Source organism: Heterocephalus glaber, unplaced genomic scaffold, assembly GCF_053883595.1.
Source record: "Heterocephalus glaber isolate CG9 unplaced genomic scaffold, H.glaber_assembly_v1.0 deba00001497, whole genome shotgun sequence".
Classification (NCBI taxonomy): Eukaryota; Metazoa; Chordata; class Mammalia; order Rodentia; family Bathyergidae; genus Heterocephalus; species Heterocephalus glaber.
The window spans coordinates 19,308,791-19,327,507 of record NW_028258320.1 but is presented as its reverse complement, the minus strand read 5'-3'; the positions used below and the strand labels follow the sequence as shown (position 1 = coordinate 19,327,507).

The window sequence follows — 18,717 nt, the reverse complement described above, 5'->3', positions numbered from 1 at the left end:
TATTTAGGTCACTGTATTTCTTCATTTCATATTGGGTTTTTGTGCTTCTTTTCTTGTAAGAATGATCTAGATATCTAAGGGGTTGATTCTTTTTTATTATATATGTACTACTTTCACTCTGTCATTCGGTGCTCTCTTTCTCCTTGATCAGTCATAAAATAAATTATAATTTATTTGCTTCTTTTTAAATATACATATTATATTGACTATGTAGAATAATTATTATAGAAAAACTTGGGAAGGAAATTTGCTAAAGTATTGTGTGAGTCTAGAGTTAATTATTTTGCTGCCTGTTGCATTTTTGTGTTTTTTCAGCTTTTCTATAATAAATATGTATAACTTTTATTTATTTTTACTTTTATCTTTTTTTCAAGGAAAAGAACACATAAAACTTATTACATTTTATCCCTAAGACATGGGGATATTAGACTTTTTCATTTTTTTAATGATAAATATTGTGTAATTTATCATATGCAACATGATGTTTTGAAATATATTCATTATAGAATGGTTAGATCAAGCTAATTAATATGTGCATTGCCTCACATATCATTTTTGTGGAGCATTATTTATGTTATTGTTAATTTGTTTCTTATCACAAAATAGTAGTACTTGGGTCAGTGTGATGCATGATTCCGCACGACTGTCAGATTTTAGCAGCAGTAGCAGCAACAATAATAAATCCTGAATACTGCTTAAACTGAGAGAGAAAAAAGTTCAGTGGTGCCATCCTTGTAGAAGATGTAACTAAGTTCAACAACTACTTATTGATTACCTACAATTCAATAAACATTCGTTGAATATCAGTATTCATTATCACAGTGGGTACTTGCAGGAATGCCAAAGAATTTTAAAATGAAGAAGCTTTTCCAGGGGAATCCATTACCTATCCTGAGGCTCTTGATCTTAAAAACCTCAGAGGAGAAAGTATTTTTTATATTTTATTGGGGCGTAAACAAAGAATGATCTCTCAGTCTTCACAGACTCGTTTTCAGGTGAGGCTAAATGGGTACCAATAAGAGCAACGTCTTTCTGAATCCCAGCTAACTCAGGAACATTTCTTCACCTAAGGTTTAGGGCCTCTGTTCCAAGAGGCAGTGGCATCACTTAGTTGCTCTCTTGCTGCCCTCTGTGTCCCTATTGAGGTCACTAGTGCTTAGGTCATTTTACTTAACCTTGACAGGTTAACCTTCTCAAACACTCCTGAATATGCAAGAGACTTTGAAATTCTATAGGAAGCTTCTGATAAAAATGTAGCCTCTCAGTAAAATAAATGTTCATGTTCTTTTAAATTTTTTTTTCCTTTTAGAACCTCGATCCATGGCAGAGCCAGGTAAAAATCATCTCAACTTTAATTTATCAATGTGCAAGGAGTGACTCGATCTATATCAGAAAACATGCTGATCCCAGCACTGGGTTGTTATTAGATTTTGTTGGACAAATATAAAGATGAGATAGATACAAGTAACAGTGGGTGAAGCTCTTACCACTAGAAAATATAAGTCACTCACAAAGCAGAACATAAACATCTGAATGCCCTCTCTGTGACCACTGTGAAAAATCAGGTTGTATTTGCAATCCTGGGTGAGAAAGATGGTTGGAATTTCCGTATTATAATTCTTCTGACAACCAAGGGAAGGGCATTCCAGAAGACACTGAACATCCAGGTCATATGCCCTGCACTGGGCCCTTTTCTGCATAGCAAAGACAGCACTGGTCTTGCTCTTGGAAGGGGTACTAGTATGTCTATGGTGGCTTCGCAGCCAGTGTTTCTAGAGGTGGTCGAGGCAATTTTATTTTTAATTATCATGAAGCACTGAGGTGCCAAGTTTCTCCACATACAACTATGCTTTAATAATTTTGTTTGTTGGGGCTACTGAGTGACAACCAGGGGTTTATGTAGCTGTCCTATATCTCCTCTTCATTAGTTGTCAAGGAATGTCTGACCATAGTAATTTTAGGCTATGATCATATGGTTCTAGCTGGGAATGACTTCCATGGTTATTCACAGGGATTTGTACTGTGTATCAAAGTAATCCATAAGAATATTTTTTTCATAAGAATATTTTTATTAGTATATATTTGCAGTACATGGTGATTACATTCCTCGTGGGGAGTTGGTGAAGCTATATAATGCATCTTAATTTTTTTTTTACCATAGTATTTACAAAGGTAGAAATGGATTTCCCTCTCCTTTTACCCAGGGTTTATATTTACCCTGTCAGCTAATTACTACCACTTAAACAAAATATTTATTTAATGTCCAATTTTAAATTGTGGCCTTTGTTTAAAATTACCTTACTGTAAAAGTTCCCCCATGGAAATAATGACAGATCTGGGTTCAGAAAATGTGCTATTTGGGCATTTAATTTGTTTTTGTGATTTGGGGGTTTTTTGGGGGTTTTTTTTGGGTACCAGGGATCGAACCTGGGACCTTGCACTTGCAAGGCAGGCACTGGAACCACTGAGCTAAATTCCCGGCCTTGGTTTTAAGTTTATTCTTACTCAGTTCCATTTTCACCATCTGGATTGATGGCATAAAAATAGAAGATAATCTCAATTTTCACAATATGCAATTCATTATTGTAAAATCCCTTTGTCAGCATCAGCCTGTCCGCACTGAGGTACTGGTTCCATCCTTTGACTCATTTAGGTTGCTAATCAATCAATTCAATCAAATAATTATTTTTACCAATTGTTTTCAAAGAAAGACTATAGTTGTTGACTCTTGCAGAATCCAAATCTGCTATCAGTGAATTCCGTAATTCCATTCTCATGATTAAGTCAGCAATTATTCTTTATTGGCATGTAGAGGAGATCTGCACCTTGGTCATTGCTGAGGTGTTTGCAGAAGACTCTGGGTGCTTCACGTGTACTGCGAACAACAAGTACGGCACAGTGTCCAGCATCGCACACCTTGATGTGAGAGGTGAGGACTCCTGAAATACCAGTACAGTTCAGACTATGAATCTGAACATCAGCATGCAGAGCTTGTGTCAGCTTTCTTTACTGTTTCACATTTTGAATTCTTGAGGAAAGTGGTTTTTTCAGTTTTGTGTTTTTGTTTTTGTTGTTTTTTGAGACAAGGTCTCGCTATATAGTTCAGGCTGGTCTTGAACTCACAGAGATCCTCCTGCCTCAGCCTCCCAAGTGCCAGGATTACAGGTGTGCAGCACCACACCAGCTGAGGAAAGTGTTCTTGAGCAATGCCAATTTTCAGTTTCTTACTGGACTTAAAGCCACCCCCTCCCCAGTTATCCTGCTGTTGCTCTTATACTTCCTAAGAAAACATCTCCTTGATCTTGTGTAAACTTCCAAAAGAGAACTTAGATTTTTGAGTTTAGTTCTTCGCAGCTTCCTCACAGTTCTTTAATGCACCGGATTCTGATCTGATTTTAACAAGCATTTTCCGACTTCTAAGCTCCCTTGGCTTGGTATTTTTCCAGTTGCACACATGCCCAGTGCCAGGTTAAAGCCCATCTCGGTCTCATTAGACAAGGCTAATGGCTCGGGTCCTGTGATTGTCCTTTTAGGAAATGAAGACCTCAGCAACAATGGGGCTCTTCACCCAGCCAACTCCACTGCCCACCTGGCTGCTAGTGAGCCTCAGACACCTCTCCCCAACCTGGAGCCTCCTTCTGCAGAGCAACCCCACAAACCCAAACTCGAAGGGGTCCTGGTGAACCACAATGAGCCCCGGTCCAGCTCCAGGATCGGCCTGCGTGTGCACTTCAACCTGCCTGAAGACGACAAGGGAAGCAAAGAGTCCTCTGAAAGGGCTGTGGTGACCACCACCCAGACCAGGCCTGATTCCTTCCCAGAGAGGTTCAACGGGCAGGCAGTGAAAATCCCTGAGCCTTCCTCCCCCGTCAAAGAGCCCCCTCCAGTTCTGGCCAAACCTAAACTGTAAGTAAAGATAACAAGTGTGCCCGTGAGCGGCTCTTGAATCTGACCTTCTTAAAAATAATGGAGTTTAAAGAAGGAATTGCCAAATGAGAATGAACATGAAGTGCATTGAGAAAGCACATCCTCATGTCATTATAGTGTATGCTCACTATTGTCTTGTTATTAATACTCTGTCTCCAAGAGGTGTTGCCCCTGAACAGACATTTTTCTAATGTTAGAGTCTCCAGGTAAAGCATTTTGTCCTCTTTGTAGCCCTTTCCTGTGTCTAATAATCTTTCACCCTAGCATTTTCCATTTCTGCTTCAACTTGAGCGTTGCTGCTCATCATGGAAAGCTATTTAGTATTACCCAGATAATCTGTGCTGTTGCTAGCTACACGGCAGTAACCATCAGACCCTGGAAAAATGTAACAGGATGAAAGAGGTCATGGTCTTCTGACTAAACCCAGGCACCTATTGTAGTTGTGGTCTGAGCTCTCTAGAGGATCTTTCAGGGCCATGTTGTGACAGTCAATGTTGATTCATAGCAAAGAGAGAATGGAGCATACTACTTTGTTCTGTTTCATCCATGCACCAAAATGATAGAAATTACCTCTAGGTTTCCATAAACCTTCACATGTCAGTGAGAAAATCTACAGCAACAGTGTTCCGTCTCTGTCTTGCTCAGTGCTGACTGTGAGATGTCACTGGGCACAGTTGGCCTTGTTTACTTTTGTTACAGAACTGGGCAGGTTTTGCCCACCACACGGTGTGCCAATCACTGAAATGGTGAGTTTTACAAGAGCTTGTTCACCAAGCAAGAGGTCAAGTCTCAAATCCATCTACCCGAGGATGCACTTTAGGGGTATTTATGGGCTGATGTGTGGGGAAAGGTGTCCAAACTTTCTTAACTGTTACCATTGGGACCAGGGCTTCAGAGCTGCTATCTCTAGTCTACTAAAAGTGAGTACCTAGAAGCAGGTGAAGTCTAGAAGGTTTATTTGGAACAAAGAGCAGGTAGTTTATTCAAGTTTTCCCCCAGTTTCATTTTCATATTTTCACCACAAAAGGCAAAATTCTTGGTGTAAAATTCAATCTTATGAAACATCCCTCTAATCAAAACTTATCCAGAAATGACTCAGTCCCCTCAAGTTCTGCCAGTCACAGGAAGCAGGAATCTACTTAAACTAAAAAGAGGGGAAGAGATTCTTGCAGGGTGTGATCAAAATATACAGAAAATGTTTACATTTTTAAAATGTGTAACAGTAAAAGACACATTGCCATGAACCCCCCTCACAGTACTCCCCCTTCACTTCAAACACATATCCCATCATTCTTGCCACTTTCTGAAGCATTTCTGGAAGTCCTCTTTCATGAGTGACTTTACAAGATATAATTAAAATTATGGTGACTGCTGCTGAAAAGTGCCATTCAGTGGAACAGCAGGTTGATAAAAACTTGATAGTGTCTCTTCCTCTACCTTATGAACAGATTCTGGCACCTTGTGACTTCTGCCTCTTCCCCAAGTTCAAAATGACCATGAAAGGTAAATGTTCTGAACTGTTTAAGGACATCAAAGTGCCATGAGAGTGCAACTAAAGACACTCACAAAAGAGGACTTCCAAAACTGCTTCAGACAGGGGCGAGAACAATCGGATAAGCAAGGGAGATTAATAGCAATGTGTCTTTTTATTTATTTATTTATTTTGGTACCGGGGATCGAACTCGGGTCCTTGCGCTTGCGCAGCAGGCAGCAAAACCACTGAGCTAAATCCCCAGCAATGTGTCTTTTACTGTAATAAATTTTTAAAAATTTAAACATTGACCATATTTTTCAATCATACCTTATAGGCAGGAATGGAAAATAAAATGCAGCCAAACCCTGCAGGAGAATGGGAGAGTTGAGAGCTAGGCTTCCTAGGCTGTTGCTCAGGGGTCACATGGTCCTCCCAGCCTCTGTCCACATGACTGGCTCTTTGTCTGTCCATCGTGTGAACATCTTGTTTCTCTTTCCACATCTGCTCCATCTTCTCCCTTTGCTGGCTCGTCAGTCCAGCTGTGCTCCTTCGTGGCCATGTCCCCCTTCTACGTCATGATCTGGGTCAAACACCACTGCTAACTCAGTTGATCCCAGAAACTTGATTCCAAATCCCAGTTGCTATATCCTGCTCAGGTGACCACCCCACCATTCAGCTGTGCAGAGGATTTGTGTTTGCAAGGAAAAGGAGGCACATAGATCACATCAGGAACTCTCAGAGAAGGGAGTCATTGGGGATAAGTAACCCCACACAACCTCCAAGGGGATTACCTTCTTTGTGGGGTTTTCTCTTACCCTGGGTTGTGTTAGGGGCTATTAGGTATGTCAGTTAGGGTCGAGTTCCATAACCCAAAAAATCCAAATTGACAGGCATTAAACTTGGGGATTTATCTTCTCTCACATAAAGGGAGTAGACAGAGTGTCTGGGGCTGTCCTATCCTCATTATGAACGAAGTCTCCTATGTTTCTTCTCTGCCATCCCCAATGGGGCTTCTTCTTCAGGACCCTCCCAGTCCAAGACAATGATGGTGGTCTAGTTATCACATCTTCATTTAAAACAGCTGGAAGGGCAAATGGGCAGAAATCACACTCTGATGTCAGAAGCCTTCTTGGAGGTCTGGTCCAAAATCTCCTTGTGTCTCATTGGCCAGAATTTGGTCACGTGGTACACTAATTGCAAAGGTGGCTGAGAATTGTTGTCTTTAGCTGCACATATTACCACTGTGCATAAAATCAGGTTCTTTACAAAGGGGAGAATTAAATAGTGCTGTCTGCCATATGAGAATTCCAATTAATAAAAAAAAATTCTTTCTACTGTTACGTAGTGGTTCCCTCTAAAAAGCCAGCCCTCCATACTATATACTTCCTTAGTATTCTTTGCCTTCCTTCAGTATTCTCTTTATTTTGTCATAGGGCCAGGAGAGTTGGAACTATAGAGTTGCACTACACTCTGAATTAAATTGAGTCCTTTATTATTGTCATAAGCCAGCAATAAAGAATGGCTCACGCCAGAAAAGTTCTCAGCAAAGGAAAGGCAGTTTGCAGGGTCCTTTTAACGGCTCTTCTATTTGGGGAGGGCTCAGGGAGAGGGGGAGCACAAGTGGAATTTCACAGGACCAGAACTTTGCTAAGTCAGTAGGGGTCAGAGGCAGTGTCACACAGTTTAATTAAAACAAAGTATCAAAATAAATGAATAAAAATAAAACAAAGTATCACACAGGTGGTTGGGGTCTTCTGTTTACAAGATAGTAAAGATAACATAGTTGCAGACTCACCAGCTTCAGAGCATCCTGTTTGCAAGGCAGCAAAGATAACATAGTTGCAAACTCACATAGGATATGGCAGTCTGTCATGCATTAACTGAGGGGACTCCCAAGGGGGAAGGGGAAGGAGACCACCTGGAATTACTCAACTACACAAATGGAGTCAGGTTGGCTATCACAATTTATGTGTGTATATGTTTGTATTTGGATAGGTACAAATGTACATGCTTATCCATACACACACTTTGTGAACCTACAGGCCTACAACTCCTCTTACTAATTTTTTAATTGACATACAGTAATTATATGTATATATGGGGTTTGATGCATGGATACGATGTGTAATGGAGTAGTCAGCGTAATTATCATATCCATCACCTTGAACATTCATCGTTACTTTGTGTCAGGACTTCTCTTACTAGTTGCAACCTCACAGGTTTTGCATTAAAATACACACTCATTCTTCTCAGTGATAGCTTTTTTTTTTTTTTGCTTATCTCTTTGATTTGTCATTCATATGGAAAATAGAAATAATGTAGATCTCAAAATGGCTACAGAAAGAAGAGCTGTCATTTTCAAACAGTGTAGCATCAAAGCCCACATAATTCTGACTTTGAAATCTTTGTTTTGAATACCAAGCTGTTTAAAGCAGTGATTCTTCCTGGCTGTACTGGAGAGTGAAATGTGGAGCTTTAAAAAATATGTATGGCCTCCATCTCAAATGAATCAGAATCTCTTCCCAGATTATCTTGATGTGCAGCCAGCTTGGAAACCACTGGTCTAGAATTAGAGAAATTAGAGAATTAAGAGAAGTAACCTGAGCAGCCACCTTTCCCATCACTCATCCCTCTACCCCAGGGAGGGAAAAACAAAAATTAACATTTAAAAGTGGGTACAATGTCAGACAAAAATGAGAACATATTGGAGAGCCCCTGCTTGGAGATTAGCATTGCTTCAGAGCAGTGGCCCTGAGGCATGGGTGCAGGTAAGGTCCTCTAGGGCCTTGGTTTGTAAACTGCCTGCATTGGTCGGCTCAGACCTAACAATCAGAAACTCTAGGGTGTGATGGACCAGGAAGTGTTTTAACTGGCTCTGCAGGAGATTCTGAGGCTTGCTTAAAGTTTAAGAACAACTGTTTGTTTGTTTGTTTGTTTGTTTTTTTGTTTGTGACAAGGTCTCACTATGTAGCCCAGGCTGTCCTCAAACTCAAGGCAATCCTCCTGCCTCAGCCTCCAGAATGGTGGGATCACAGGTGTGCTCAACCACACCCTGCACCTAACCTACATTCTAAAAGATAATGACCTGACTGTGCCTGCATCCCTTTGCAGACTAATTTACTCTCTGGTAATTTACTGGTGATTTAGCAGAAGGTTTGCTTCTGTTTTAGTCTCCAGATGACTATGATGTGCAGCCAGCACAATGAGCACTGTTAAAATCACAGCATGATGGAGAGGGGAGAGAGGAAGGGGAGGGAAGGGAAGGGGCTAACAAAAAGAATTAAGAGGCCAGGGATGTAGCTCAGCAGCACCACGCCTGCCTGGCAAGCACAACATCCTTAGTTCAAGCCTTGATACAAAAAAAAAAAGAATTAAAATGTGTTATGTACATGCACCAACTCCATATGAGGAAAATTATGATCATTATGTACTGCAAACATGGACCAATAAAAATTCAACACACACACACACACACACACACACAGAGCACACCTCAGGACTGGTTATCCTAACCAGCGACATGCTGGGAAATGTTTCACAACTGACAGGGGCAAGAAAGCCCCCAAATGTCAGCATTTGCCAATTTCCTCCCACCACAGCAGATCTGGGGCCACTGAGAGAGGTTGCCAAACGGGTCACTGCAACACAGTACACACGAACTGTCCTTCACAGGCAGGGAGAGCCGGCGCCACCACACACTGCCCAAAATGCTTGCCAAAACTGCTTTCAAAAACTACTCCATACCCCCGTAATTTTTATGATTGTCTCACATTTTATCTCAAAAATTCAAAATCCCTAATAAATTCCTTTGGATTCTTTGTAATTCTGAAACTAATCATTCTTAACAAATCTCGAAAATGGACTTTCGTGATTCAGAAGCTTAAAAAATGTAATAGCCACCATTTCTTGATCACTTATACGTTTTAAGTGATTTGTCAATTCTCACAACAACATTGTAGATGTTACTATTTTACTTATAAAGAAATCAGGGTCAGAAAAGTCTAGAAACAACCCCAAATCATACAGATAATGAGTGACTGAGCAGGGCAGGTGGTGCACTCCTGTAATCCCAGCATTCAGAAGGCTGAGGCAGGAGGATTGCCTCAAGTTTGAGGCCAGCCTAGGCTACATAGTGAGAACCTGTATCAAAAAAATAAAAGGGTAACTGAACGAGGATTAGGACCTAAGTCTGCAGATCCATATGCTTAAACTAAATTGTGGCAAAAAAGGATTAAGGAAAGAGAGTTAATGAATCTATGGAAAGAACCTGATATCAGATACCCTCATAGCGATAAGAAATGAGCAGCTGAGTTTATAGCAATTTATGACAAGCTATTAGTTCGAATAAGAGAGCTTACTCAAGAGTTTAAAACTCTTATGCCTTGGGCGCCCGGGGATTTAGCTCAGTGGTTTCCCCAACTGCCATGCAGGCACAAGGACCAGAGTTCAATCCCCAGTACCAAGAAAACCAAACTCATGTGCCTTGTAATTAATCTTCCCTTCTTTCCTCCTTTCATTGCACTTTGTACCTTTACTAGAAAATGGTAGCTAAGTTCCACTCGGTCCACGTGGTATTCATAAGTAGCCAGTGGCTATTAGAGATCAGCACTGTAGGAACCTATGCCTTACTGGGCTCATTGGCCTCAGTAGCTCATACTGTCTCAGGCAGATCTCCAGCTCCTACCTAGCAAAACACACAAAGAAGACTCAATAAAAGTTCCCTGAACAGCAGAATCAATACCTTGCCCTGGCCCCATAAGAAGGTTTTTTTAATGAAAAAAAAGACCCTGTTCAAACAAAAGATGTTATTGTCAAATAAATTGTTCCAGAATCCCAAACAAAATAATTTAACACTGCAGTAATAGATCATTTTATTTAAGGTTGGCAATTCTCTGTAATCCAAAATATTGCACTGAATATTGAGGCTAACATACCATTTGAAGTCTTAACTTACAGGAGAAAACAGAAGCAGCTTGAATGCAATGGAAAGTAAAGGAAAATAGGAACAATTCAATACTGAATGACTTCCTGGCCCCTCTTTATCATCTTTTCTTTCTAAAATTACTTTTTCATTCACATCTTTGCAATTCCCATAGCCACAGTAAAATATTTCCCCAGAGTCATCAGATTAAAATTTACTCAGACCACAAACATACACTAAAAGCCATATAATGCTCTTTATATCAATCACAGAATGTGACCTGCCACTCCTGGCTTGGTGGCACACGCCTGTAATCCCAGCATGTGGAAGGCTGAGGCAGGAGGATCACCACAAGTTTGAGGCCAGCCTGGGCTACCTAGTAAGTTCAAGGACAGCCTGAACAGTGAGACCCGGTCTCCAAAAGAAAAAAAAAGCAGAATGTGACTTGCCAAATATGAGATCTGTTAAAAACGAAAAGATTTTGCACTTACATACCATGGAGAAAGTCAACACCAACAGAAACAATACTTGTATCTATCTTTTTCTGTGGAACATCCAACAAAGATATTGCTTTTGTTTCTTTTTCTTTTTTTTTTTTTTTTTGGTACCAGGGGTCGAACTCAGGACCTTGAGCTTGTAAGACAGACCCAGTGCTACTGAGCTAAATCCCCGCCCGGATATTGCTTCTTTTGATTGTTTCATCTTTCAATTATGAAGAAATGAAAAGATTTAGTTACATTTTAATTATGCTACTTTATTCTCACAGCTTAAATAGTTACTCCTAAAATGGGGGAAAGAGGACCACAGATGTAGTTCACTGGTAGAGAGCTTGCCTAGCATTGGTGAGGCCCTAGGTTTGAACCCCTAGCACTACAAAAAATAAAAAATAAAACAAAATAAAATGGGGAGGTGCTGTGCCAAGTAGCCAATATGCCTAAATTCTTAGCTGAACTCAACAAGAGTTTTTTCATAAGATAAACAAAGGCTTATTCAGCGTGCAGCATTCCACAGCAGTAATAGAAGTGGAAATGGACCTTTACTTGTGATGTTACCTTTTTTTACATATGATGTATTGGCGATGTTAATGAAATGAAGAAAAAAGATTGTAAACTCCAGGAATTAAGAAAAATCAAGCCAGGCACAGTACACACATCTATAATCCCAGTACTTAGGAGGCTGAGGCAAGAGGATCACCACAAGTTCAGGGCTAGCCTGGGCTATTTAGTAAGTTCAAAGCTAGTGTGAACTACATAGCAAGATACTGATTCCAAAAAAAAAAAAGTTAAGGGCTGGGGATTTAGCTCAGTGACGCTGCACCTGCCTCAAAAGCGCAACATCCTGAATTTGATCCCTGTTACCACAAAAAAAAGAAAGAAAAGAAAAGTTAAGAAAAATCAAGGGGCTGGAGGGTGCGGCTCAGTGATAGCGTGTGCGGCTCAGTGATAGCGTGTGCTTAGCATGCACGAAGCCCTGGGTTCAATCCCAAGCACCCAGACAGATCGCCCTCTATGTCCTAGAAGCAACACAGATTTTCAAACATAAAACCCAGTCACCTTATTAATCACCCTCTCCAGGGTTCCTCATTCAGGAGTAGACTCTCCTAAACAGCCTTGGTGACTTCATGAATGCATGATTTTTAAGAAATTGTTATTCCTTTCTCTGCATTTTAAAAAATTTGCTTTTTTTTTTTTTTTGGTACCGGGGATCGAACTCGCATCCTTGCACTTGCACAGCAGGCAGCGAAACCACTGAGCTAAATCCCCAGCCCTTGTATTTTAAAAAATTAACTGGATTGTGAAAAGAAATTAAATAAAAGGTGTAGGACATATGGCAAATCACATATGCTTCTGTAACCCAGGTTCCTATAAGTAGAGAAACCATTCCTAGCTTATCTTCTTTCTCTTTTTAGGAACAACAACAACAAAAAGTCCAAGACAATGTTTCTCATCAGGGTGACCATATATTTTATCACTCAGAGTCTGACACTTCTGAGAGTGCAAGTGAATCCTGGGAATCCTTACACCGAGAAAACAGGTGTAGCCAGGACTCTTAGTGAACAGGACCGGTGTTCACCCTATGTATAGAGCTTTGTGGTCGGGAGAGGATGGGGGCATCCGGCATCCAGCCTCATTGATGGGGAGAGGACTCAAGTGTAGCTCAGTGGTGGAGGGCCTGCCTAGCGTGTTCAAGGTCCTGGGTTCCAGCCCAGGCACAGAGCCTGACAAGGTGTGTTCTGTTAGTGAATCCAGCCTCATAATAACCCGCACTTTTGTGCAGCTCTGTGTCTGAGTTCCCAAGCTGCCATGAGAAGGTCAAGCACTGCCAACAAAAGAAATATTTTTCTAACCCATAAACATTGTATGTTGCACAACTCCAGGGTCACAACACAAAGAACACGACGTGCATGGCGTCCTCAGCAGGACGGAAAGCCCAGCAGCTCTCCAGCGAGTCGCACTTGCTTTCTTGCCATTTCAGATGTGTTTGTAGCCAGCACCAAGCCCGTGCACTGCAGGAGGGCGAGGCTGGGGTAACATGGCCCTCTTCTCTCCCCACCCTTGTTCTGTGTGCAGCGATTCCACTCAGTTACAGCAGCTTCACAACCAAGTCTTGCTGGAGCAGCAGCAGCTGCAGAACCAGGCCCCTGCGTCGCCGAAGGAGTTCCCTTTCAACACAAACGTGGCGAACTCCACGGCTCCCTCCGCAGTGGCCGTCTCCAGCAAGCAGCTGAAGGCTCCTGCGTCGCCCTCGTCGCAAACCCTCAACCTGGCCAGGCCGAAGCATTTCTTCCCCTCCTCGAGCACCATCGTGACCACCATATCCCCCTCTGGCTCTCCAGTGTTCACCTTGAGCAGCGCACCTCAGACGATTCAGAGGACCGTGAGCAAGGAAAGCCTCTTATTTTCTCCCCTCTCCATGCAAACCAAGTCTCCAGGGGGGCTTTCCATCCACAGCGAGCCACCCCCTCCAGCCCCAGCAGAGCCAGCTCTGCCACCACTCACGTTCTCCATCCCCAGCGGAAACCAGTTTCAGCCCCACTATGTGTCCCCAACTCCTGTCTCTCCCACCGGCCGGATTCAGAACCCTGTGGCATTCCTCAGCTCTGTCCTGCCTTCTCTTCCTGCCATCCCACTCACCAATGCCATGGGGCTGCCAAAGAGTGCACCATCTGTGTAAGTGTCATTGAGGGGTCTTGGTGTAAGAGATGTCAGCTGAAGCTGGGCGTGGTGGCACAAGATTGTAATCCCAGCACCCAGGAGGCTGAGGCAGGAGGATCCCGTGAGTTCGAGGCCAGCTTGGGCTACATAGGGAGTTCAAGGCAAGCCTGAACTACATGGCAAGACCCTGTGTCAAAACAAAACAAATCAAAAAAGAGAGAGAGAAAGAGGCCAGTTGAGAATATTCTACTAATATGCATAATAGAATAGCTTGGTCTGTAACAGGTCCCTTGTTAGCAAATTCCTAGATAATCATATCTTTTAGACACAAGATGGATATTGAAGACTTCAGACCAAAGCCCATGATTACTATGAATAATTTTAATAATCAAAAAATATATTTATATTTATTTTAATATATTTTATATAAAAATATTTAAAAGACCTCTACAAACACAGAGTCTCTATACCGTGCCCAGTACCATAAATGCCTAATGACAGCTTGTGTCTGGTTGTCACTTCAACCACTCTCATTTCTGGGCCTTTGTACGCTGACTGGAGTTTTTCATGAATGTGTTGGTGTGAATTTATTTTACAGGCCATCCCAGGGACTAATGAAGAAAAATACAAAGTCTTCTCAATCAGTGAGTGGCGATTACATTCTCGAAACTAAGAATGCAGTGATTCTAGACTTGGGGAAGAAAACGAGTTTCAGTGATGTCAAATCAAACCAGCAGGTAAGATTGTTGGACTCAGATGGAGTGATGGAATTTTAAAGTTTGATTTTAAAAGTAAGCACACCAGGGCCAAGGATTTAGCTCAGTGGCTCTGGAGCCTGCCTTGCAAGCGCAAGGTCCCAAGTTCGATCCCTGGTACCAAAAAAAAAGTAACTACACCAAAAGATTAACAATAACTAATAACAAAATGAAATGATTATAATGATATGCTATAATAAAAGTTATTTAAAACATATGAATTGTTTACTTCTGAAATTTTCTATTTAATATTTTTGGAGCCTGATTGACCACAAGTAACTGAAACTGTAGAAAACAGTATGGTGAATAACAGTATACAAGGAGTATACAAGGAGAAAGATGAATCTGTTGCCTGTTCCAGCAGTCCGCAGCTTGGTTTAGGCAAACACCATTATGTCTTTGTGATAATTCCCTAAATGAGCCTTGAGATAATTAAAACTTGAAGGGACACTGAGGTTCCAAACTGTCTTTCCTTTGACTCCTTCAACCTCAGGTGCCCAGAAGTCTGATCGCCCATTCTTCTAGGTCGTTTATTAGGTTGAATCTCATGAATGGTCATCAGGCAACATCCTGTGCTCCACCCTGTACAGTTCTGTGCTTCCTAGGAAGTTTTGATGCTGAAGGAGAAAGGAAAGCCACGAGTGAGCACTGTGCAAAAAAAAGATAGACTGAGTGTTGGCTTACTTGGACCATTTATTTGTGCGTTTGATAATCAAATGGGGTTTGGTTGTTTGTTTTGTTTGGAGACAAGGTCCCACCGTGTGGTTCAGGCCAGCTTTGAATTAGCTTTGTAGCCCAGGTTGGCCTTGAACTCACCATGCCCTGTCTCAGTCTCTAGATCAACTAATCATTTTTAAATGAGGGTTTACATTTTAATAATCTAGGGCCCCAGGATTTAGCTCAGTGGTTCTGGTGACTGCCTCGCAAACAAAAGGTCCCAAGTTTGATCCCTGGTACCAAAAAAAAAAAGAAACATTTTAATAATCTAACTCTTGTTTTATTTTCCAAGATGGGAACTGATAAAATCTATTTTGAAATATAACAAAATCTTAGTTAAAAGAATATGCTAAATATTGCAGAATTTGTTCCGTAAGGACTCCTAGAATCAAAACTCCAGGTTCCCCTGAGCACATCTGTTTTCCATGGTGTTTCCTCTCCTATTCCCAGTGGAGAACATTGTACAGTGCAGCTGTACAATACTTTACTATTGTGTACTATGCTGGGCCAGTTCTAAGTGGACTCTTGAAAATGTGCTACTTAAGGCCTTCAGATTTTGGTTTTAAATCACTGAACTGAAGCAGAGTATTTAAACTTCCAAGTACTTTTCATATTACTGTTTCCCCAAATTACATATTCTGCGGCATCATCCCCTTCCATCTCTCCTAGTGAAGGAACTGAAGCACAGTCATCCAGCGGTTCATGCGGGACTAGAACCAAAGCCCTGGTCTCCAGGATGCTTCACATTTTCCTGAAGCTCACAGCCTTTTTCAGCTGTGTAACAACAGTTACCTTCAAGCTCCATAGAAGTTGCTCTGTAGAGCACAGATTTGTTTTCCTATGACACTGTCACCACGTTTGTGGTTGTTAGTCCTTCTAAGTGGCAATGAACTAAGAGCTGTGTTCAGCCTGTCTTTTACAAGAGATAGTGATTAGACCCCTGTAGAAAGGATACTGGCTCTGCACAGGAGCTGTTTGATTTTACTTTTCTGGTTACTCTGTAGGTAAATCCAGGTTGGTCCTCTCCCCAACTCATGGGAAGGTAGGATTTTTCTCTTAATTACCTGAGCCGTGAGTACTCGTTAATGTGAACTTCCATGAGTTCAGTGCAGTAAGAATTCTCTCAACCCTCCATCATGAGTATCTTTGGAGCCAGTAGCAGGAACTGGGCAAGTTTCTAGAACCATCTGACTATGCCAGTGATGGTGAAGCCCCCAAACTGCAACCTAAAACCCACTTATTTATTGCAAAGTGCCAACACTGCAATTAAACCTGAATGCTCAGCTGCCAGGGTGATGCTGGGGCGACTTGGCTTGCACGCCAACAGAGAGGGCTCTGCGGACCCACTGCAGCAGCCATGCCATACGTTTGCCACCACTAGTGTATGCTATGCCTTAGTCTCCTTAGAGTGTTTGTTCTAAGAATTATTACAGTTAAATTACTTCATTACAGAATTGGTCTCAGGCTTCATTCTTTGCCATGCATGCTGAAAGTCAAACTGCATAAATGAAATTCAGGAAACTAAGGGGCCATCTGGGATAGAATGCCTGCATTAGGTCAGCAGCTGTTGATTCTGAAGAAGTTTTAGGAGATGAAACAATGACCACATTATGATATTGTTTTGTCCACTGCTACCTTGAAAAATGATAGTGAAAATGTCACGAGCCATCTAAGATGCAGTATCACCCATTGGTAAGGGTGTTAGCCTAGGAAATCATCAGACCAGTGGACAGTTGGTGGACAATCATAAATACTTATGTATCCATAGATTTTTTTTTTTTTACCTGCAGTCTGGGGACATGAGAATCAAAATAATCTGTTTTCTCCCATATTAGTCTATAAATGATTGCTCCTGAAGAGCATGCATCTTTTTTTGTCTTATTTTGCTTTGAAAACTTTTAGAGGGGCCAGGGGTTTAGCTCAGTGTTTTCGCTGCCTGCTGCGCAGGTGCAGGTACCCAAGTTCGATCCCTGGTACCAAAAAAAAAAAAAGAAAACTTTTAGGTCCAGAAAACTGGCTTCTCTTGTTCTATTTTAGTCCTCAGCAAATAAAGAATAGTGACTATTCTAGAATATTTGTGTGATCCAGCATTACCACATTGTGCTAAGCGTGACAATAAATCAGAAGACCTTGAATGGTGAATATTGCTGACTATAAACAATTTCCCCCTCAGAATTATAACTTACAAATTATGCTTTAGAAAAATAGGCTGGCCAGGCATGGTGCTGCATTCCTATAATCCCACCACTTAGGAGGCTGAAACAGGAGGATCACCATGAGTTCAAGTCCAGCCTGGACTATATAGTGAGTTCAAGGCCAGCCTGAATTACATAGTGAGACCCTGTCTCAAAAACCAAAAAAGAAAAAGAAAAACGGGCATGCTTTGATATATCCAGTACTTTGTATTTCTCCTGTAGTATTTCAGTGTTTGTACTCTAACTCATGACATCATTTCCAACTAGCAATTAACATTTGCTGTTGATTCTTAGAACTTTACTAAAATTTTAGCTTCCTAAACTGACAGTGAATTGTTTGTGCTGTTGACAAGCCAACATTTGTAGATTTTAGGCTAGTTTGTTTCTTATTCTGGGTACCATTTATCACCAGTAGAAATTTAAATGGTTTAGGTTAGTGCAGTACATCTGAGAGGTCGAAGAAACCCAGGATCACAAAATATAATGGAGCCTTTGTGGCCAATGATTTTACATCGCTCATGACTCAGCATGGTGTTCTGCACCATCAGCAAATATTTGTTGACTTCTAGTTACTATTAATTTTAAAATCTTTACAGCACGTCCACGCCCCATCCAATGTCATTTCCAACTTTCCTCCTCGACCTCATTTCTCTGGAAACCATCTCCCTCTTTATTCTGCTCCTCCTACCCCGGGATTTTTATTAATGTTTCTTTAAAACTGTCTCTGTTTGCTAGATACTGCCTGGTATGACAGGCAGGGCCAAAAATAAGTACCTGAGTCTTGCTCTGCCTTCTGTTCCTCTAATCTCCTTCTTCTCTAAGCTGCCTGGTCATTTCCTCTGTTTAAATTCTACCTCTTTCATCTCTTACCATAAATCTACTTCTTAAGGAGAGGTTTATTTTGGCTTCTTACCCTGAGTTCTTTAAGACAGTCCTCTTCTGTGAGCAAGCAGTCATGGCTCCATTCCTTTTCTAATAAGAATGACATATTGGCCTCCCATTGCCATTGGCACTGAAGAACCCTGGCTGCGGGAACATGAAATGTCCCTGTGTCCTCTGCCTCAGGCCCAGCCAGCAGGCCCCACCATGTGCTCCCTGGGGAAGAAGTGAGGGGTGTCTCCATCCTTGCTGCATCCCTGGTATGCTTGGTACAGAACAGGTGCTCAGTGAATATTTGCTGAATTAACAGACAATTATGAGATTTATATTAGTTTCAAGTGGAATAATTTAACTTTTTTGGTTGGTTTTGGGGGAGTTTTTTTGGTTTTGTTTTTTGTTTGTGTTTATTTGTTTGTTTGAGACAGGGTCTCGCTATATAGTTCAGGCTGCCCTTGAACTCACTATGTAGTCTGGTCTGGCCTCAAACTTGTGCTGATTCTCCTCCGTCAGTCTCCTGAGTGCTGGGACTACAGGCATGTGCTGCCACACCTGGCAATAATTTAACTTTTAACCACATAAAAAAGTCTGGATTTATTGCATATCAATAGAAAATCTCTCCCCTGACTACATAGTGATTATAAATATATGTAATTTACTATGATAGCAATCCATTTTAATCAGCTGATTAAAAAGA

General features: G+C 41.4%; 2 protein-coding genes across 15 annotated transcripts in view; one reads left to right on the top strand and one right to left on the bottom strand.

The window, feature by feature from the left end:
• Positions 1–18,717, bottom strand: part of Pbld (phenazine biosynthesis like protein domain containing) — a 172,627-nt gene that overhangs the window by 28,708 nt on the left and 125,202 nt on the right. For 2 of the 5 annotated variants that reach the window (XM_021259485.2, XM_021259486.2), the window contains one exon: positions 3,903–7,964. The exons of 1 other annotated variant lie outside the window; for it this stretch is intronic. Coding sequence is in view for 1 of the 4 variants with exons in the window: in XM_021259486.2 (XP_021115145.1) it covers positions 7,828–7,964 (137 nt within the window). In the remaining 3 variants the exon portion in view is untranslated. Of the gene's footprint in view, positions 1–3,902; positions 7,965–14,457; positions 14,850–18,717 lie in introns of those variants that run through there. 2 more of the 5 variants (XM_087185491.1, XM_087185493.1) reach the window with 2 other exon arrangements.
• Mypn (myopalladin) overlaps positions 1–18,717 on the top strand; it is a 129,364-nt gene that overhangs the window by 86,649 nt on the left and 23,998 nt on the right. For all 10 annotated transcript variants that reach the window (XM_087185450.1, XM_021259463.2, XM_087185454.1 and 7 more), the window contains 5 exons: positions 1,310–1,333; positions 2,813–2,929; positions 3,534–3,906; positions 12,893–13,492; positions 14,076–14,214. In XM_087185450.1, coding sequence (XP_087041576.1) covers positions 1,310–1,333; positions 2,813–2,929; positions 3,534–3,906; positions 12,893–13,492; positions 14,076–14,214 — 1,253 coding nt within the window. The remainder of the gene's footprint in view (positions 1–1,309; positions 1,334–2,812; positions 2,930–3,533; positions 3,907–12,892; positions 13,493–14,075; positions 14,215–18,717) is intronic.